At 39.2% G+C, this 21,810-nt stretch overlaps 1 protein-coding gene across 2 annotated transcripts; it reads left to right on the top strand.

The window, feature by feature from the left end:
* Positions 1–1,989: 1,989 nt before the first annotated feature.
* Positions 1,990–19,427, top strand: GOLGA5 (golgin A5). Of its 2 annotated transcripts, XM_041471996.1 has the most exons (13): positions 1,990–2,124; positions 2,722–3,337; positions 5,616–5,837; positions 6,837–7,056; positions 7,590–7,713; positions 8,537–8,740; positions 9,867–10,037; positions 10,547–10,675; positions 12,554–12,652; positions 14,255–14,480; positions 15,587–15,692; positions 16,608–16,671; positions 18,034–19,427. In XM_041471996.1, exons 2-13 carry the CDS (start codon positions 2,773–2,775, stop codon positions 18,112–18,114), a joined length of 2,211 nt encoding a protein of 736 aa, XP_041327930.1. In that variant the 5' UTR covers positions 1,990–2,124; positions 2,722–2,772; the 3' UTR covers positions 18,115–19,427. The 2 variants fall into 2 exon arrangements, with proteins under 2 accessions (XP_041327930.1, XP_041327931.1); XM_041471997.1 differs by lacking the exon at positions 14,255–14,480 and having other exon boundaries at positions 2,092–2,124.
* The last annotated feature ends 2,383 nt before the right edge of the window (positions 19,428–21,810 follow it).

The following is a 21,810-nucleotide window of genomic DNA, read 5'->3' on the forward strand; positions in this document are numbered from 1 at the left end:
TCAGAGGGAATAACTCTTTCCAAGGTTACACATAAAGTATGATTTATTGTATGGAATGATTCTATAACTGAACAATTCAATCTAAAATCTATACAGGACTTAAAGGATTTGTTTTCTCCCACTCTTAGCCAATCCCTTTATCAATACAGGATCCCCGTTTTAAAGATTTTGTATGAACAGGGAAAGAGAGTTGCCCTGGAATTTACTTTGAGGTAAATAATGATGTCCTCTGCAAGAACTGGAAATTCTCAGGCTGTGGGCAGTTCAGATGTGGTCCTAGGAGTCTGCCTATGTAATCTTGAATAAAAGGCACTTCTGTCCAACCATTTACTTATCTAAGCTAGTTTACATCTGTAAGATGATTCAGTCAAACAAGGACCATGCAATGGCTCTAGAGTGGAATGGGACATGTCAAAATGTGAATTTAGTTGCTCTTGCTGATTATGCATCTGCTGTGGGTATATTTCCTAAACATGTTTTCAGACTCTAATGCAGAGAAGGGCTTGCTAGATGCAGTGGTGCAATAGGACATTTTCTGGATTGAAATATGCTTTGTTTCTACCCCCGCTGTAAAACACAGAGGTAATCTAGGGCATTGACTTTGGCCCTTCATGTTTCTTTTGAACATTGTTCATATCACTGTGGTGTGCAATGATCAAGTACTTCAAATATTCACAATCATACCTGGATTTTCCATTGAAGGGATTTGTAACATGTTTTGAAGGCTGAACAAGTTGAGTAAAACAAGTGTAAACTGCTAATTAATAAAGTCTCTTAAAAATCTCTGCTTTTCTTAGTGCCTGAGAAGGTGACAAATTCACGTTGATTAAAATTATGTGCAGCTGATTTACATGATGTAAAAGTTGCAGGTTGTGACTTCATTTGGTTTATTACTATTATTTCCAATGTGTTGCTTAATCTAATGCTTAATGAGGCAGGACGGATTTTTTATTACCTGATGCCAGTGCTAATGCCTTGAGTATGTTCTGAATAGGCAGCAGGGCTGATGTCTCCAGCTTGGGCTTAAGTCCTAAGGGTGCCCAATGATAACTGATAATTTATATTGGTAGACAAACATTTTGAAGCCTTTGACCTACAGAGGAACTCTTCATAATCTTTCCAAACATTGTGTGTTCCCCATTGGAATAGGTTTACTATGATAAGATGTAAGGAAACTTCTGTAAACCAGGTAACAACATTCAGATGTTGTTAACATCTTGATAACAGCCTAGCAGTGAATTTAACCAGAGAATACTTGTAAAATGTGATCTGACAAGATAACAACTAGAGCTCTGGGGAAATATAGATATAAGTCACCAGCCATGCTTTCAGCATTACAGTCAGGAGGACAACAGGTCCTCTGCAGAGGAGGATCTGAAGTGGCAGGAGGTGTAAGTGTTGTCTTCATTCACATTCTTGCCGATACTTCAGGCATGAGTAGAAGCTCTCAGTGAAGCAAGTGTGGTGGTAAGCTGTGATATGTTGGTGTAGAAGGTTGAGGAGACAAAGAGGGATGAGAGGATGAGCAACAACAAAACCTTATGTAGTGCTTTAAGTGTATCTTAAGTGTATGTACGCTTTAACAGCCATCCTTACTAAGAATAAGCATTTAAAGAAGAGAGATAATAGCCATAAACCTTGAAATGGTTGGAGTACTGCAGGTCGCAGACACTGAGTCACAGATGTCAGGGGAGGATGTTACAGTCAGAAGTACGCAGCACTTGGGAATGTGGTTTTACTGGTGGGTTTGGCAGTGCTGGGCCAACAGCCGGGCTCGCTGATCTTTGCGCTCTTTCCCAACACAGATAATTCTGGGATCCTGCGGCATTCGCAGCTCCTGGCGAGTCTCACCCCCAAGCTTACTGAAACCACCGCCAGGGGGCGCGCGGCCGGCTCCGCGCCGGGGGCGGGGCCTGAGCGCGCCGGGGGCGGGGCCTGAGCGCACCGGGGGCGGGGCCTGAGCTCGCCGGGGGCGCGGCCTGAGCGCGCCGGGGGCGCGGCGGCTCCCCTGCGCCTGCGCGCGGCGCCCCCGGAAAGGCGGCCACGTCTGCCGGAAGCGCTGGGGCTGAGCCGCCGGCCCCTCACGGCTCCCCCCGGGCCGGGGCTCCCCCGCGCTTGCAGGAGGTGAGGCCGGGCCGTGCTCAGGCCCCCCCCGCTCTGAGTGGGGCCGGGCCTGGGGAGGGCGGCGGGCAGGCGGTGCTGGGGGTGGGGAGCAGCGGGCATCGGGCAGCGGCCACTCCGAACGTCGCCTTGCCGGGAGCTGGGGTGGAGGCACACGCCCCCGCTGCGGTGTCGCAGGCCCGTGGGGCAGGTGAAGGCACACACCTGTCCGCCGCGTTGGTGGCACGGGAGAGGCAGCGGGCTGCAGAGTCGGTGCGGGAGAAGATCCTGGCCTGAGCCGGGTCAGGAATTTGCAGGCCAAACGTCTAAGGCATAGTTGTTTTCTCTTCGTGATACTCTGGAGCAGCTGAAGATACCCGAAACTGATGCAGTGCTCTGATTTTAATAACCTTGATTTAAAGACCTAGGTTTGGTCTGCTTTTCTCAGAAACTTATTTGGTTTATTTCCGTTAGTTACCAGAACAGCAAAATACCAAATGAGTAGAAGAAAAGTATTGTAATAACTACAGCACTAATAGCTTAACCCAACAGTTGTTTAGATAAACAGTACATCTTGCCTTAGCAGCAGCAATCTGATTTGTAATCCTCTGTCTTTTGCAGTATATGGTCCTGAAATTTTAATTGTACAGAGTTCATCAACAGACACTCATCATGTCTTGGCTTGCTGATCTCGCTGGAAAGGCAGAGGATCTACTCAACAGAGTTGATCAAGGAGCTGCATCTGCTCTGAGCAAAAAAGACACATCGAGCAGTGCAGTTTATGATAATAAGAACTTGGACTCTGCCAATGAATATTCTGAAGTGCGCCAGCATACTGGAGAACTGAAATACCAGACCTCATCCAAAGCAGCCTACATCTCCTCAGCAGCTGAAAATATTAAACACCAAAAGGCCACAATCCTGGCAGGAACAGCAAATGTTAAAACAGCACGTAGGACATCCTCCGAGGCAGCTTCTCCAGTAGAAAATGCTTCCACACCCAGAGCTGCCTCACATTTTGTGAGAAGAAAAAAGTCAGAACCTGATGATGAGTTGCTATTTGATTTTCTCAACAGTTCGGAGAAAGAGCCTAATGGAAGGATAGATTCTAAAAAGGAGAAGAGCAAGGCACCTGTTCTTCAGAATCACTCTCGGACTTCAAGCATTAGTTCTGTGTCTACCAGTACACAGAGTGCAAAAACTACTGAAGATAATTCCATCAGGAGCCACGGCAATGGTAGTTAAACAGTATTGAACCTAGAGATATTTAAAACCCAAGTATGTCTAGGGTAAGGTTAGGTAACACATGAAACTTCATGAAACACTTACTGGTGGTAATATGTCAGATGGGTGAGGTGCAGCAGGGCCTTTCAGGTTTTCTCATCACTGGGGCAATACTAGATACTATGCTAGTTTGACAGATGACATAATTAATACCTAAATCCTTTGTGCTCTGGACCTGCCTTGCTGCTGCTGCTGCTCAGCCTGACCCCTCTGAGCTGTGGTGTAACCTTGCATCAGCCCCACATGTCCCCATGTAGAAGCACAGGTGCTACTGCTTTTGTTTGGTCCCTTGGGCCTGTAGCTGCTCTTGCCACTGGGAGAGGAGTGACTTCCACCCACGCAGGGATGATGTTGGCTGTAGCCCAGTGCAGGGGATGGGGTGGGGTGAGTGTTCCCTGTTCCACCCTGCAGGAGGGGCGAGCTGGCAAGCAGGCAGCCTGGTGTAGAGCCACAGGCATGAGAGAGCCAGGGAGATAAAGCCTCTGGCTTTGCCAGAAGTAGTTAGTGACTGCAGTCGAAATCCAGAGGCCTGAATGAGCCTCCAGGCCAGACACTCAAAAGCTGGGGCTGGGCTCAAGTCAACCACACAAAGGAGAATGTGGTTGGGAAGTGTCAAGAACTTGTTTTCTCTACCAGACCGTCCAGTCTGTACTCCATCCTTGTTGCTGTGGTATTTTGCTGTTATTTATTTTAGAAAATTGAAGCAAATGGTTTTGTTAATAATAATGTAGTTACAATACTTTATTATTTGTTGAGTACTTTGAGCATGTAAAGCATTGTAAATGTCAGTTTTTTACTTACTACATTAAGTATGCTGAAGAGCTTTAGACATAAAAAGGGATTATTTCCAAACGTGAATGTTTTTCTGAGTCCATGACTTTTCAGTAAGGTTTACTAGTAATAATAATTAATACAGATACGTTAGACCTCACTCTGCGGCCTTGCTGATTGGTGCTTAAGAAACATTTGTTTTGCTCAGTGTGGCTTGTTGAATTTTCTTCTGAGGATTTTTGAGCAGAGTTTGCATTGTGAGCTGCTAAATAAGGAAGAATGCAGTTCCCATACAGGATTTGAACACGCTGCTTTTGAAAGTTCATTGTACAGATCTATCTGTGTCATTTAAATATTCAGCACAGAATCTGTTGAAGTATCTTAAGCTATATTAGCTATAGACAAAACCAGTTAACACTATATTTTGTATATTGCCATGATTATAATCTAATCTGTGCTATAAATGGCTCATTTCTTGATTCATTAGCTTAATTAGTCTATTGAGTTTTCCAGACACAGAAATGAGCCTAAATTATTTCCTAAGTTGGAAACTGTGTAAGTAAATCAAAGGAAAGATAATGGCAATTCTTAGGATCCCTTAACTGGAAAAAGACTTGAGAAAATGTGGAAAAAAATCTTCTGTCACTGCTGCTGCTTGTAGGTGTGGTGTTGCTCAAAATTAATAGTGTGCTCCTGTTCCCTGGGCTTGGGGTGTTGGGGGGTGTTGCAGTGCTAAGAAAAGTGAAGCAGCTTGGTTAATGATCACAAGGGGAAGTAAATATACAGCAGTAATGTGTTTGGATTGCCTGTTTGTTTGTTCATTGCTTGCTTTGTCATTTTACCTTAACATTGCTGCAAAGCTTCCAACTATCTGCGTGCTGGAAGCAAGACACTTACCATGGGTTTGTAGCTTTCACAGCATTAATCAAAGATGTGGGTGTGCATGATGGGAAAAGGCTGTTGGTTCCTCCTTCCCTTCAGGGGACTTGTTCAGAATACCACTAGGAGTTCCTTTATTTTCTCTCCTTTAAAACAAAATTGGTGTTGTCAAAATCTGAATGGAAACCAGAATAAGTTTGTATTGAAAATTCCTGCATTTAGTTGCCATATATATTTAGTGTTTTCTGTTACTCTTCAGCTTCTGAGAACTTCTCTGAGCAGCAAAGTCATAAGTAGTGTTAATGTTTTGAAATCCTAAAGTTGCCATTTATGTAATAAGAAAGTTTATAACGTCTATTATGTTTTGTCTTGCAGTATTAACAAAAACTCTGCATGATGCATGTAAATAGTCCTGTTTTGTTGCTTTTGAGAAGCAGCTCCATACTCCATTTTAGCATGAACTATTTTGATTTATTATCACTGTTGTTCCTTAACCATTGATGCGGAACATGGAAGTATTGTTTATAGAAAGGTAGTTTACAAACACATGCATTCATTCTGGGTTGCATCTCTCTGTACAGAAACTCCAGACAGTTCAGACTCTGGCCTGGGAGCACAAGGGAATGGCCTGAAGGATTCATCACTAAGTGCAGTAACCAGCCCCAGCCTTTCAGCTAATGATGATTCCAAATCACATGAGCTGTCCAATCTTCGCCTGGAGAACCAGCTGCTGCGAAATGAAGTTCAATCTTTAAATCAAGAAGTGGCTTCATTAATACAGAGGTCCAAAGAAACACAAGAAGGTACTTCAGCTATAACATTAGTAAAGTGCTAGTGAACTAGACAACAATGCTCTGTGTATTTATAATAAAAACTCTCCAGGTACCTTTGCATGTACAACTTCCCATGTAATGAGATGGGAGAAATTAAAAGGCTTGTTCAACTACAAAGATACAACAAATGTTGATTAAAATGATGTGTTCAAGTTAGTTGCAAAGTTTACATCTTAATAAAACACTGGCAGGAAATACCAGGTTTAAAATACTTTTCCTGGATTTGCATGGCTTTTGCAAAATACTTATTTTTTAAATGAGCAAATTTCTTTTGAATACTTCAAACTGACTGCTTTCTGGCTGTAGTAGAGTATAGTCTCTGATGAGTAGAAACTGACAGTAAAAATATAAAATTGTTATTTTTAATATGACAGCACTGGCTTCTTCAAATCCAAGTGAAATGAAAATGTGAAACATGTGAGTATGAATTAAATGATAAAACAGAGAGCAAACTCCTGCTGTTAGACATAAAATTGAGGTGCCACATTTTTTTCACAATAAATGCATAAGCCAGATAATTTTAATATCTAGTGAAGTTTAATGTGTGATGCTAGATTAAAAACAGAAGCTTTTAAGTATTCAGGCGTTATTCACGACTGGTGTATTTTTCTGTTGTTTTTTATGTGGCAATAAACTCAAACTGAATTAAACTAAATGCTTTATGCAAACATTTCTCTTGGCACAGGGATATTTGACAGTAGGCCATTGCAGGGGATGAAGCAGGTGAAATCTGCAGTGTGACTCAGAAGGAAATGTCTGTTTTGAGATCACCTCCAAAATTTTCTGGGTTGTGCTTTGACAGCCAATCTGGCATTTGTTACTTCCCAGTAGCTTATAAATTTTCCATTTTACTTCAACTTGGTTATGTAAAATTTTTTTTTAAAGAAATGAGATGGTTGCATCCTGACTGCTTACAAGACCTTGCAATATCTACTTTTGTAAACTTCAAAGTAACTTCTTATTTTGTAGAACTGAACAAATCCCGGGAGAAGGTGGAGAAGTGGAATGTTGACCATTCCAAGAGTGACAGGATGGTTAGAGACCTTCAGGCTCGAGTGGATGATCTGACAGAAGCAGTTGGTGCCAAAGATTCACAGCTAGCTGTGCTGAAAGTACGGTTGCAAGAAGCTGATCAGCTCTTAAGTGCTCGGACAGAAGCTTTGGAAGCACTGCAGAGTGAAAAATCACGGTACTTCTTAATTTCATACTTTGGAATTATTTAAATAGTAATAAGTTTGAAAAAATCAAGGTAGATAACTTAATGTCTTCAAGAATAAAAATAATAAACAATGAGGAAAGATTTGAAATACAAGGATTAAAGTTTGCACTGAAACTCCTTTATCATAGTTGACAGTGGGAGCAAGACAATTAAATAGAGCATTTGTTGGCATCTGGTTATTGAAATCCATTTTGGTATTTATGTTTGTGTGAAGGCATGAAGCTGAAGATCCCAAGAATTTTTTTCTTGAAAAATAGACTTGCTTATCCACAAATATACAGATTTTTTTGAACTTACCTCACTGCTGGGATATGGATACTCCAGAATATAGGCCAGGGAGGAGAAGTGTGAGTCATTAACTCCAGGCCTCACACCTGTAGTCTGTATGCAGCAATCTACTGGGCAAATTTTCAAAGCTGGTCTGGAAGCTAGGAGGTTATAGTTCTACATGAAAAATCACAATAGCTTGCTTCTTTTCCAATAAATGTGTGTCTCTGTTTCAGGATAATACAAGACCACAGTGAAGGAAGCAGTTTACAAAATCAAGCCCTTCAGACTCTTCAGGAGAGGCTGCGTGATGCAGACTCTGCACTCAGGCGAGAGCAAGAAAGTTACAAACAAATGCAGGTTAGACATGAAGAGTCAGGAAGACTCTTAAGACTCTGATTTTGAGATCAGATCCATGAGGTTCCATGTGCTCTCTCCTCCCTTTGACTTCAGTTCCTGTTCAGGGTACTAATTGCTTGGAAGGGTGTGCTGCTGTCTGCTGCACTAAATCCCCTTGAGATGCTAATTTATTTCTTACATGTTATTTCGAAAGCTTCATGAGTAAAAGTTTTTGAGGATTAATGTTGACAATTTTTACTGAGGTTTTTTTATGCTAACTTTAATGTTAATACAAGTTTGAAAGGTGAATTAGTAATCAGTTTCATTTTACATCATATGTTGTTACATAATTTTACTGTGAGATCTTAAGATGAAGGATCACTTCTGTGGTAAAGATGCGAGTACATTATTGATAGAGAATGCTTTCTATACTTAAATTGGCCTTTGCTATGTGTCATAGCATATCTGAAAATCTTTGAGAGTGGTTTTTTTGGTTTGTTTTTTTTTTTTACAGTACTTCAAAATATGTCATACTAAAATTGATAATATTTTTTGAGGGGCAAGCTTGCTTTTTGTTTGCTAAATAAATTTGAATAATAGGAAGATGGTTATTCCCTCATTATTTGTGATGAGGGAAAGAAAAGCATATTCTTATTTGGATTATTTACCATTTAGTTAAGCAAGCACAGTTTCTTTCCTCATAGCAGAAATGAGTCTTTAAGTTGGAGGTGGTAGATACGAGGTGGTGTGCTCTGTGTAGTTGCTTTTACACGTTTTTTTTCCTTCCTAGGTTAAAGTTGAGGCTGTGTTTAAACACAAAGTATTGTTTCTTTATTACTAATAGAATGAGTTTGCGGCTCGTCTAAGTAAAGTGGAAGCAGAACGTCAGAACCTGGCAGAAGGGATAACTGCAGCAGAAAGAAAGTATTTAGATGAAAAGAGGCGAGCTGATGAGCTTCAGCAGCAAGTCAAAGTAACTAAAAGCCACCTAGAATCTGCAAAACAGGAACTGACAGACTATAAACAGAAAGCTACTCGCATTCTCCAAGTAAGCACTGTTGTGAAGAAGTACAGTGTGATTTGTGTGCTTTAACTGCTTTAAGGTGTTATGCTTCAAATAATCTGACCTGTGGTATATTTTTTCATGTGACCTGTAATGTGTTCTGGGCCATATCTATAATGATACATATATAGAACAGCTCCCAGTCTGCCTTTTGTAAACTTAAGTTTATGGATGAGGTTATGAAATTGAAATGATAGTTCAGGTCCTGAACCTGAAAAAAAATCCAAGGCAGCCATTGCATTTATTGTGCATCATCTGTCAGTGTGTTCCACATCCAAGAGTCCAGATAGTTAGATGAAACTGCAGTAGATGAAACCTACAATTTCCTCCATATCCAGTATTTTTGATTCAAGAATATTACTCTGTTCTGCCTGGGGCTGAAGGATAGCACAGAATGGATACTTAACACATAACTAGAGAATATTTTTCCATGTCCTGAAAGGTTGCTTTTGATTAACGTGATACAAACAGTGGCAAAATCAGGTATTTTGTGCCAAGTTCTGTACTATGTAAATTGTCAAAGATACCATGTCCAGATGTGGTTGGTTTGAGTCTTGTTTATAAACATTAGCAAGATGTTGAAGATAGAGATCTCTTCTTGGAATAGTTAATTTAGTCAAATGTTCAAGGACAGGTTCTAAATCATCTTGGTAAATATGAATAGCGTAAAATCACAAGTCAATGTTGACATAACACTAGGCTGACTCTGAATAAAATTATTTATCCTCTTTCCTTGAAGAGTTACTGCTCTATTTGGTTCTTGATTTTGTTGGCAGGAGAAAAAGGGGATCAGTTTTGTCTATAGTGTCTGTTGGTGTGCATCTTGTCTGTTTCAGTACCAAGAGGGCCAAAATTGTTATCCATGACAAATTTAACATTCCAGGCACTTGTAAAGAAAAAAGCTGTACTCTTCCACAGATAACACGGACTTTCAGTTAAATTAATCTTATGGCATACAGAAAATCAGAAAAATTATCAATATGGAAGCATTTTCATTTTAAAATGTGTAGGGTCTTTACTGGATAAAAGAACAGATAAACCAGTTATAGCATATTCTAGTTGAGCACTTGTTCAATACTGCTATAAATAATGTATTGACTTATTTTTTCAGTCTAAAGAGAAGTTGATAAACAGCTTAAAAGAAGGCTCTGGTATTGAAGGTCTGGATAGCAATACAGCAAGCACGGTGGAACTGGAGGAACTGAGACATGAGCGAGACACTCAGAGAGAAGAAATACAAAAACTAATGGGGCAAATCCAACAGATGAGAACAGAGCTGCAGGTAGCTGTATTTGCAGTTAGCTACAACAAAGGGCTGTTCTCTTGTATACTGTGGTCTGTTGTTTCTAGTATTTATCACCTTATTTCTCTCTTCTCTCACTCCTGTGTACTCCTTTTGAGGGAAGCATTTCTTTCCTAACAGCCATAGTGATTTCTGTAGCCATCACCTATATTCTTTTCTGCAAGAGCTACTAATCCTTGAAGCACTGTAATCCAAGTCATCCATGCCCATCTGCTGGCATAATGGGCTCAACACAGCAGCTGCATGCAAGCCCGTTTGCAGTTTTAGCCTGAAGACAGCAGAAAGGAAGAACAAAATGCATTTATTTTATTACTGTGGTACTAAAAATATTCTGTATAAAATGACCAAATGTAATTTATCCTATATGCCCACACCTTCCTTTTCCTTTGAAAAAATATTTTATTTACTGCTTTTTTTGCTGTTACCTATGACAGATTGGCAGTAACATTTAAATGTTAGTGAAGTGGTTATATTTGTGTTCGTTTCAGGATATGGAGACACAGCAGGTAAGCGAAGCTGAGTCAGTGAGAGAGCAGCTTCAAGACCTGCAAGAGCAGATATCAGCACATAAAATGGCCAAGCAAGAGGCAGAAGCTGAACTAGAACGGCAAAAACAGGTAAGGAATTCTTGAAAGCTGGATCTCTTTTTAGTCCCATGTGGTGTCATCAGCAAAGTATTTGGCTTAAGAACAGAATATTTGGATACCTGGGCAGTGTTTGATTAATTTTTTGTCTAGTACTCCACTAGGTCAAGGAAAGTGCAGCCAAGATGAAGCAATGGTCAGGGCCTTCTGGATACTGCTGATCAACAGAGATCCTGGTGAATAAACAGGACCCTAAGGGAGGGCACAGAATTGATCAGGATCTTGAATTTTATTCAGCAGGGAAACAATCAAACAACAGGGATATAGTAACCAGTGTAACATTTTTTATATCAAAAAACCCTGATACTGAAAGTGGCTATTGTGAATCTTCCTGTGCTCAATTAATACATAAGTTGTAGCTTGTCAAACAATGTAGTTGTAGTACGAATTTTAGTGGTAATTTATTTAATCCATTTGTTACTCGGTTCTGAATCTAATTGTCATTACTTCTAAACTGCTCTAGTAGACAAATTGCTGATAAAATTATGTTAATGAATTCTGTCAGATTGTGTCATCTTTTTGAGCAAATTTTGCCTTGATTTAAGCAGTTTTGTGCTATAAAGAGAGCAGGGAAAAAAAGGAAAACTTGTATTTCATGTGGACAAAGTTATTATGCAGTAGGAATTGGACAAGTATTTTGCATGTTAAAAATGTTCCTTGTTAAGAAAAAGCTCATTTAAAGAGAATTGATAATGAAGAAAGCACAAGTCCTCTGTATCTGCTAGGAACAATTTATCTTATAGGATTATCTATCCTTTCAGAAATTACATTTTAATGGGATGCTCGCAGCTTGAACTAATTAAAAGGCAGAAGTCGAGGTCTGCTCTTGATGGGTAGCTGATGTTTATTATGTCAAAGCAGATGGTAGATTGTATTTTGTTACTCCTGCCCTTCTGAGGAATATGCTTTAAGTCAATAGAGGGAGGTGAATTAAAAAAACCATCAGTTATTGCAGAAACTGAAGTCTTCCTTTTGATGACACCCATTTACCTGTGCTTTTAACATAATTACTTGTGTTGATACTTAATATAATTATGGTCAGTTCTGTCTGGGAGTTGCTTTAACTATTGTCATGAGGTTTCTGAAACTGAAGATGGAAAATAAGTAGAGATATTATTTTTTTGTACATCTGGTGGTTCAAAGGGAGAACGGGATTATCTGTTTTCTGTAGTAACTGACAGCTGAAGTCATAGTGATTTGAAGATTGTTTTAATTTAAAAGATAAGCTTGACAGGTCTTTAAGTGGGAGCTAAAATAGCCACTAAATCATGGGAGTAACAAAACTTAACAGATTTACTCTTCAGTATTTTTTCTCTAATATTCCTTCTCCTTTCATATCTGCTTTGTTAATTTATCATAAACTTTAGAGGAAGACGTATGTCATAGCTATGCAAAGGGTTTTCAAACATGTTTAAATAATGGTATTTTGAATTAATGAGTTTATTTTAGGAACTACAGATACCCCCTAAGTATTTTGTAATTGTTAAGTTATTGACATAGTTTTAAGATAGCACTGCAACAAATGGCAAAAGTGTAAGGAAGATAAAATTTTGGTCCCAATGAGATTGTGAGAATCCTAGTAAACAAGTCTGGATTGATATTTATATTAGGGCAGTCTCCACAAAAGAATTTCATTAGCCTTGTAGGTTGTGTCTTGATACTCAGCTCTCTCTATCCCCATACCCCCCATCCATGACAGATATGTAACTAAGATAATATTTCAGTTTGTATTTGATTGCAGCATATTGCTTTCTTGTGTTTCTGTTGTGAAACTCTAGATAACTAGAGTTTGTCTCTCAAAGTACATATATGTATAAAATCTTTTATGTGTAATTGTGATAAATTTTATAGGAACTTCATTATACTGAAGAAGAACTGTATCGAACAAAGAATACTTTGCAAAGCAGAATAAAAGACAGAGAGGAAGAAATTCAGAAGCTCAGAAATCAGGTGTGTATAGAAAACAATTTTATCTCCTTCAGTTATGAAAACAGTGATAGGAACTACTCATTTGACTAAACTATCCTGAAAAATCTGTAAGCATTCTACTAGTGAGGTACAGTGTACTTGTTTTCAATAAAGAGTAGAGTTTTGGGAGTAGGGAATACAAGAAGGGAACCATGTAAATAGCCTATTTTATAGTTGTATGTGCTTTTATAAAATCAACCACTGTCCCAACTAGACGTGGTGGGGAGTGTTGGATCAATGTTCTTCTCTTTGCAGACTAAAAATACTCATTGAAGTTTGCTTAGGTCATTATGAATTCTGCTAAGAGCCTTGTAGCTGTTCAAAGAACCTAAGTTACACCCTGCAGACTCTGTGATCCATCTGGCCCACTGTTCTGTCTTGGCCAGTGGCAGTAGGGGCCGCCATGTGGGCCTGGCCACTTCACCCCTGTGTACCTGCTCAACATCAGCAGTTCAGTTAGGGTTGTTAGTGTTTAAGTCTTTACTAAGTTCTGCTGCTGTGTGGATGGACCTGTTTCCCTTGTATCAGTCTAATTCCTTTTGGAACCTCCACATACTTGTGAGCCCCCACAGTCTCCTTGGGCAGCATAAGGGCATAGGCCTCATTCTGTTAAGTTACCTTAGCATAGTGAAAGTAGGCTGTTCATGGAGAAGTTGGCAGTCTGGAGTCAGGTGTGGTCAGCTAAGGTCAGCTGAGCAGTTACAATGTCGGGATTTGGAAATGGTTGTGATGTGACACAGATTTCTTGGGCATGTTGGCAGATGAATTTTCTGGTAGTGCTGAACTTCAGGACCACCTGCACCTGCCTCTGCCTGGTTGCAAGCACCTAGTTTGTATTTTGGGTATCTGTAATCCCTGATGATTCTTTTCTTCATAAATGAAGCTATATCTTTGTGGAATATGATGCCACAAGGTGGCTGAGGTCCAGGACTGGAGTGAATAGATGAGCTATTGCACATATGGCAGATCTGGTGATTCCCATTTGCTTGAAATATTTTCTGCAAATTGGAAGATGTCCATGTCAAACGCATGATCCATTTGCTGGCCTTGCAGTTTCTATTTGCTAATGCAATCATGTTTTCTGCCTTGGTGCTCCTCAGTTCCTCTGCAACATATCCTGCATTCTCACCATTTCATTCATGTTTTCCTGTAAAATGGCATCAGGTGCTCCCCATTTGTATTGAGTTTTTCCTTCATTGTGTGAAAACATTTTTACATACTAAGTTGAAAGTATGGTAGCCAGGCTGGATTAGTTTGCTATTGATTGCTGTTTAAACTTGTCTCTGAGGCATAGCATCAATGTTGTGATCAAATTTAGGTTTATACAGAAACTTTCATATGATTCTAGGTGGAAAACAGAAAGATACGTTTTTACAGAGTTTCTTGTGTAATGTAAACAGTTAGCAACTGTTGAAATTAGGTTTCCTCTTTATTGCACTCATCAGTGATAGTTTTGATGGCATTGTCCTGTAAAAATTCTGCTGTGGAGTAACTTGGTTCTTGAAAACTTAGGTTATTATAGAGTTTTGTAATATGTCGGTCGGAGTCTGAATTTAGAATGATTTTTTTTCTTTGCTTTTTTAGCTCACAAACAAGACTCTAAGCAGTAGTAGTCAGACAGAATTGGAAAATCGGCTTCATCAGCTGACAGAAACACTAATTCATAAGCAAACCATGTTAGAAAGCCTGAGCACAGAGAAAAATTCACTAGTGTACCAACTGGAAAGGCTGGAGCAACAGCTGAAGGCTATCCAAGGCACAGGTGCAAATGGACCTTCCATTAACATGGCAGGCATTGATGGTGCTGAAGGTAAATAAGGAAATACAATACTTAAAACTCTTGTCTTTTCTGCAGTCCAGGCTATTTTGTTTCCTAATGCCTTTCCCTGAAAGTCTGAGTTTGTAAGGAAAAATAAGTGCTGAAAATAGGCCACTTATTTTGGAGACCTTCTCTACAGCAGCCAGTATCATAAGAATAGTTAACCAGAAGCTCCTTTTTGTGAGCAAATGACTTCAGTAAATTTAATAAAGCAAATTTAGTCTTTAATTCTCAGTGCTATGGCACTATTGGAATAATTGTCACAGGTGCAAATAAACTAGTGTTTTGGGGTTTAAACTGAATATTAGAAACAGGATTTAAGTGTTCTCTTGCAAAAAGGGTTTGTGAGGAGAGTAAGAATGGAGTACTTCCTTTTGAGAATTGATCTGCTTGAAATTAATTTCTTCCTTCCTTGCTTTCTGTTTTTCTTGAAAAGCAGCTTAAAATATGATGGTTCTGATGAGGTTGGTTTGTCAGTCCTGTACTGCTGGGACAACCCCAGCAGCTGATCCAATGTGTTGAGATGTTACTTTTCAGAGTCAAAGTCTGTCATTTTGTATACAGGTCCCTTAAGCAAGGGACAGTCACCAAGAGGTGTGAAATAACAGTCCAGACTTTTTCTTTGCCTTTCAAAGCTGGAGTTGTTTGTAAGTAACTTCAGAAAGATGAAGTTTAGTTACACAAAAGTAACTATCAATTTTTTTTTAAATGAAGTTGATACATAGTAAAAATGTAAATAAAGTAAAAAATTGTTGAATTGTCAGAAATGCTAATCAAAGTTTCACTGTATGAGAGTTAAAAAAATTGAGAAACTATGCCAGTATTAAGCCCATCATTTTGTACACCAAATAATAGTTATTGTGACATGATGGAATTGAATATCAAGATATCCATGTAGTAAACTAATAAATTTTAAAAATATACTAAGTTGAAGAAAAATTTGACTTGATTGTAAGTTTATTAAGACTTGATGACACTACAATCATATCGATCACTATTGTTATATTATTTATATCTATGTATTTGATATGTACTATCAGTTGGTTTTATTTAAGCAACAACTTGTGTCATTTTTTGCACTTTTCCCCATCGATCAGGGGCTCGTCTGCGCAGTGTCCCCGTCCTGTTCGCTGACGCGGATGCCAGCGTGGCAGGAATGTACGGGAGAGTCCGCAAGGCCGCCAGTACCATCGATCAGTTCAGGTGAGGTGTCCCCAGGGAGCACGTCTGTAGTCACTGACATCCTTTTACAGTGCTCAAGTGACACACTTTGGTGTCTATGATTCCCTTCTATGAAGGGAAAAGGTTAAAACAATGCAGCTAAAGTATGGTATAAAATGCTAAGTATTGACCCACTTCACTTGTGCTTTCCTATAACATAGATATTCGTAAGCTTTTGCAAATTATTGTCAATTATTTAAACGAAGCTCTTACAGATTTTGGTGCAAGAGGTTCCCTATGAAAAAATATCTAATCAAATTCATTACATCCATCTTCTCCATTTTTCACTTTCAGAGATTTTGACTGTGTCTGTGATAAACTGTAAGAGTCTATTAGTGGGGGAGTATCATCTGTACTCTTTCAGTCCTGATGAAGACAAGATTCTGCCTTCTAAGCCAATGCAGCAGATTACCTTGGAAGATAATCTCTTTGGGGAATTAGTAAATGGAAATCATTCTGGATCCAGCAATAAATTTGCTTTGATCCCTTTCTGAGGAGTTAGGTGAATTGACAGTATTCACAGCAAAGGTCTGCTACAAAACTGGAAACAAATATCAACAGAAAACAAAATTTGGTAATACCTCTTAGTCCTTTGAAAGCAAGATACCTTGATAGAAAGTCCTTTGTGCTTCCATGGTGCCTGAATTTCATTGTGACAGGATTTCTGTGATTGGGAAAAAATTAGGAGGGTTTTATGGTCTGAATTTTCTCACCCCACTTAATGTTTTGAGTACATGAAGTAAAATTCGAAACAACAAAGCCTTGTGTGTATTTGAGAAAATTCAAGACAGAAACAAAGCCATAATGTTTGAATTTGTGGTGACTGAGATGAGGGTAACAAGAGTTTATTGCTCAGTGTTAAATTGTGTGTTTTGTTTTCTCTTGCTACCTGTGTAGCATTCGGCTGGGAATCTTTCTGAGGCGATACCCCATAGCAAGAGTCTTTGTAATCATCTACATGGTGAGTCAGCTTTCTTCAGTGCAAGATTTCTGTAGCCAGTTTATATGCCAGTATGTCTTAAATGGAAAGACTGGTGCTCAAAAGGCTGTAATTAACAACTCAATGTGGGTTTTTGGGAAGTGGACCAAATAATGTTTTTACAACAGCATTTTGGAGTCATGTTGCTTGGCAGTTTTCAGTTTTTCCCAGAAATTCTTAGTATATTAGTCTTAAAGACACGTAACTACCATTTAAAGGCCTGTGAAAGTAGATTCTAGTAGTAAAATATGGAATAATAGTGACCAGTTGCAAAGGTCAACCTGCCACACCTGCATGCATTGCATTTAGGAAAATGACATTTTTTTAGAGGTTTTTTAATATGTGACTCTTCACTTTGGTGTTTTTTTGGTGGCTAATGATCACACTTCTCTAGTAGCTAAAAAGGTAGCAAGACAAGTGTAGCTATGATATTATGAAAAATCCAAGTTTTTCTTGGTAGACTTAAAGAAATTGCTCACCCACATCAGGGAAAACTGTCAGGCTGGCAATTGCTAGAAGTGAAGTGCCTCCCTTATCCACTGGAGGGCAGGGGCCTGTCAGCTGCAGGGACCTGTGGAAAGGCAGGCTTTGTAAAAAACACTGGAGACTTCTGCTGCCGAAGCTGCAGTCTGAAGGGAAACTTGATGGTGGCTGTACAGGAGCCGGGCAGTCAGTGGCAGTTACCCCTTTTCAGCTCAGACCTTGACCATGACTACTATAACTTGACTTTTTAAAAGTATTTTTAAGATAAATGTGGACTATGTATTCCTTTTTGCACTCCAGACAGCTTCTATTCTAATTGGATAATTTCAGCCAAATTTGAATGAGAATTAACATTCCTACAGAGTTCATAAAAATGCCTCAAATCAGTGCCTCTGTTAAGGAGAAGGAAATCAGAGCTTGGCTGGCTTACAGTCTGGTGTCAGCCAGCTGGCACAGGAGCAGTGGCTTACCAGTCACTCGAGGCACATCACACAGTGTGCTGCCTGGGGACTGCATATCAGAGGGAGCAGCTGAAGTCACTGTGGCATGGAGGAAAAGAGAAACCAAACAACACAAATCTGTAGGAAAACAGGCTGTTTTTCTCCTGTTTTTGGCAGCTTTATTTTTGCTGTTTGTGTAAAATCTTCTGCTTTCTGTAAATAGGTTCTTCAGAATCTGGTTTAGCATTTCAGTGTTCAAATGCCAATTATTTTTTTAGAAGTATCTGATTAATAGAAAAAATATTTTAGTAAAAATATTTCTACAAAACAAGTTCTATCAGCTCTCACTGAGAGCTCTCCTGTTTACTACTGCTGTGGATGGTGATTGTCAGTGCTAAATTTATTTCTTTTCTTTTCCCAGGCCTTGCTTCATCTCTGGGTTATGATTGTTCTCCTTACCTACACCCCAGAAATGCATCATGACGGTCCCAGTGGCAGGTAGACCGAGACAGGACCGTATGCTGTGCTAACGCGGTGTGGACTGGCAAAGCCTTTGAATTGTCACTCCTGAAACATCAGCAAAGTTTTCCTCGTGCTGTTTTGGAAGGACGAAAACCATCATGCCTGATTATCACTACCTTTCAAATACGTGTGTAATACTATGTAGCTTTTTCAATTTACCTAAAAAAGCATTACTTCCCTGGAGAAATGAAGCTGTTAAGCTAAGCTCTGATTAGCTTTTACATTTTATGTAGACCCTCTGATGGCTAGAGTGAAAGATAAAGCCTGTTCTGCAGAGAAATGCAAGGAATTCTGAAACTGCAGATATATCTGGTACAAATTGTTTTAGTTCATACTGGATGTGGGCTATGGTCAGGTAATAAACTGTATTTAGCATTTTAAATAAACTTATTTCTGGTTTCTTTCAGTCTGCTTTTGCACTTCTCTTTTTAACTTTGTACATAATAGGCTTTTCCTTAACATTAACTGGAAAAAGGAAAATGGATTGGTGCAATATATTTTTGTAAATAAGTTTAAGAATAAAATATTATTCATTCTTCTTAGCTTTGTACTCCTAGTGCAATAGATGTATCTTTCCTACCAACTGAATAGTGGGGCTGCCTATTTTAAAGGCTGGTATTTTAGCTTTATTAGAGAAAGAGAGATGGTTGTTGAGAAGGAAGGTTTAACTGTTAAGAAGTAATGGTGTTTCTTTTTTGCACTTGAAATTTGTATATTTTAACTGCATTTTCTTATACCTCTCTCATTAGTACATGTCTTAATCAGATCTTATTGAAACATTTATTTTCTAAAGCTTTGGGTACTTAATTAAAACAATTTCTATATGAAATCTGTCAAAACATTAAAATTTTCTCATGTCTAAACACTCACCAAATATACTAATAAGCAAACCTCATCAAATATTTATAGTAAAACCCAAAATACCAAACCTACTGTAGAAGTTCTGTTGTTGGATTGTGGCATTCTGTAATCATGAATTATCAATAGACAATCACACAAGGTCACTTTCTTTCCTTAAGAAATTTCTTGGTTTTTTGTGTGGTGCTCACAGCTGGGTAACGAAAAGATGACTGTAAGCAATTTGTCATTCTTGCTCTTCAGGATGTGGTTCAGTTTTTATGTGGCTTGAACACACAGCATTGGGTCCTGTGCATGAAGTCTGTCGCTTCATAGCTGGCTCCTATGGAAATGTTACAGTGGACAAATGACTGTATTGCTGCTCTGATTCAGATCTTGCAGAGAAAACTGAAATGTTTGGATAAACTGAATAATAAAAGAGAGCATTTATTCCAAGCTGTGTCTGCCTTCTTTCACATTTGTTGCATTTTGCCTAATTCCTGTTGCCTTTTCTTTCAATTCTGGTACTAAAGCCACTTTTGAACCCCAGGGGGAGCTGGTTGGTATGGAAGGAGATCAAGTGAAGGACTTTTGCACACTCACTTTCTACATGCATCCAGTTTTTTCATTTAAACACTTCTAAAACACTGAATCTTTGGATATTTCAGTATATTGTGATACTTTGGGGGAAACATTAGTGGTATAAATGCCTTAGAGCTTTATATCTAGTCTTACTTCCTTTTCTCTTTTGATTTCCCTTTGTGTGTATGTGTGTGTGTTTTTGGTTGGTTTCTTTGTTTGTGGGGTTTGGTTTGGTTTTGGGGGGTTGGTGGTTTTTTGGTTTTGTGGTTTTTTTTGTTTGTTTGGGTTTTGGTGTTTGGTTCTGTTTTTCTTTTTTTTTTTTTTTTTTTTTTTTGTTTTTTTGGTTGTTTTTTTTTTTTTTTTTTTTTTTTTTTTGTTTTTGTTTTTGTTGTTGTTTAGACAACTTTGGAATGCACAGACTGGCAAAACTTAGTGAAGCTGTTACAAAACCCTTCATCATTGATTAGTATGCTTTTCTTCAGTATTCCAGATTTTATGGTAGAAGTTTCACTAAGCACTAGAAAATTTCTGCTAACTTTTGCATATTGAATTGAGCTCTTGTATTCCAGTATCAGTTTAGGCTTTTGTAGTGCTGACCCTGTGATGAGGATAAAATCTTTGACACAAGGCACTTGAAAAGCATCAGCCCTGTGTTGTGGACAGTGCTAAACAGTTTTAGAGCTAGACAAGAAATAACTACTCCAAAAAACTTCTGTTCAAACACTCTGGAATTTCTGTCCCACAGTTCATTCCTGCACAGATGTGGTGCAAGAACATGCAAGACCATGTGTTGGAGTCTCTCTGAAGATAAATATCACATTTTGAGTTGAAAGTTAAGATGTACTTCCTGCCTCCAGTCAGTGGTGTTGGTCCCCAATGTCATCTGTGTAGATTGTGAAGTGAGCCACAGCTACAAGTCCAAGGTTCCATAAGGACACCGTTCCGACAAGCAGCTCCTCATGGTGGTGCCTTTCTCCTGGGAGGCTGCCTCGCTGAAAAAAATGGCTTTGCAGTGAACAAGCCTCTGGTAGCCTCTCTCTGAAGAGGTGGGAAGACACTCCAAGTGCCAAATCTCTTCCTGAGGGACTATCAAACTGCTGGGCAGTTAAACTACTCCTACTTCAGAGACCAGAATATAATTTTCAGGGTTTTGAAAATACTTTGCAAATGCTGACCCTATCTTTCCACACTCTGTAGCCTAGCACCAGACATAAATGGTCATCATGACTCACAGAAAACAGGAATGTTGTTTCCCAGCTGCTGTATCTCACTGCCTGGGAGCACAATGGGCTTTATTATGTTTGAAAAGTCTAGTTTTATTTTCTTCTTTCCCTCCTTTCAGGACAGAAACCACTCCAGGTACCAAGCATACAGTTTGACAGAGTGAAAATGATTAAAAATTAGGAACAGGGTTTATAGGGAGCCCGGCATTATTTGTTTATATTTGTTTGCCCCCTCCTCATTTGTGCCCAGTTTCCAGGCTGTGGCCAGAAGGACAGAGTCCATCATGCTGCCTTTTGGAAGGAGGTGAGAGGAGCTGTTCCCTCCAGGCTGGCTAGCAGACAGACCAAGGGGAGGGCAGGAGCTGCTCAGGTTGGGGAGGCTGCAAAGGGAGGTGGGGATGGGGAGGGAGAGCAAAACTACTCTTTCCCTGATACTCTGCTGCCTAGAAAAGGCCTGTTTGTTTCAGACTCTGCTCATCTCAGTACATATTCAATTAGGCAGATGTACTTGGAGACAGATTTGGGTTCTGCAAAGAGGGCTTTGTGTGCATCCTCACAAGCCCTCATGAAACATCAAACTCTTCTTTGCCACCTTGGTTTGCTGATACCTGATCTGTGCTTTATTTGCTGTGCCAGGTCAGCCACATGTATACTAAGACCCTGTGCAAAGGAAGTGACTTTATTGCTTGATTGCAGATAACACTAACAAGGAGGAAATCAGAATTGGACAGTAATTAATCTGCTAATGTCTTGTCAATATGGATGAGAGACATATTGCTTTACCAGAGAGAATGGATTTCTCTGCTGGCTGACTGCAGTCTGATTATAAGATTTGACATTAATGTGTTGCTGCTAGATATTTAGCTATGAAACTGTAAGAATAATACAAAGAATTAATTGGAATTTCATGTGCTTTCATTTGTATGTTATCTTCCTGCCCTACAGCTTGAGTTTGAAAGCATTGACTTGGAAACAGGCAGACAGATGTCAGCAAACCAGAAATTGTGACAGATAAACACCAACTCCCAAATTTA

Source organism: Pyrgilauda ruficollis, unplaced genomic scaffold (assembly GCF_017590135.1).
Source record: "Pyrgilauda ruficollis isolate IOZ18807 unplaced genomic scaffold, ASM1759013v1 scaffold28, whole genome shotgun sequence".
Taxonomy (NCBI): domain Eukaryota; kingdom Metazoa; phylum Chordata; class Aves; order Passeriformes; family Passeridae; genus Pyrgilauda; species Pyrgilauda ruficollis.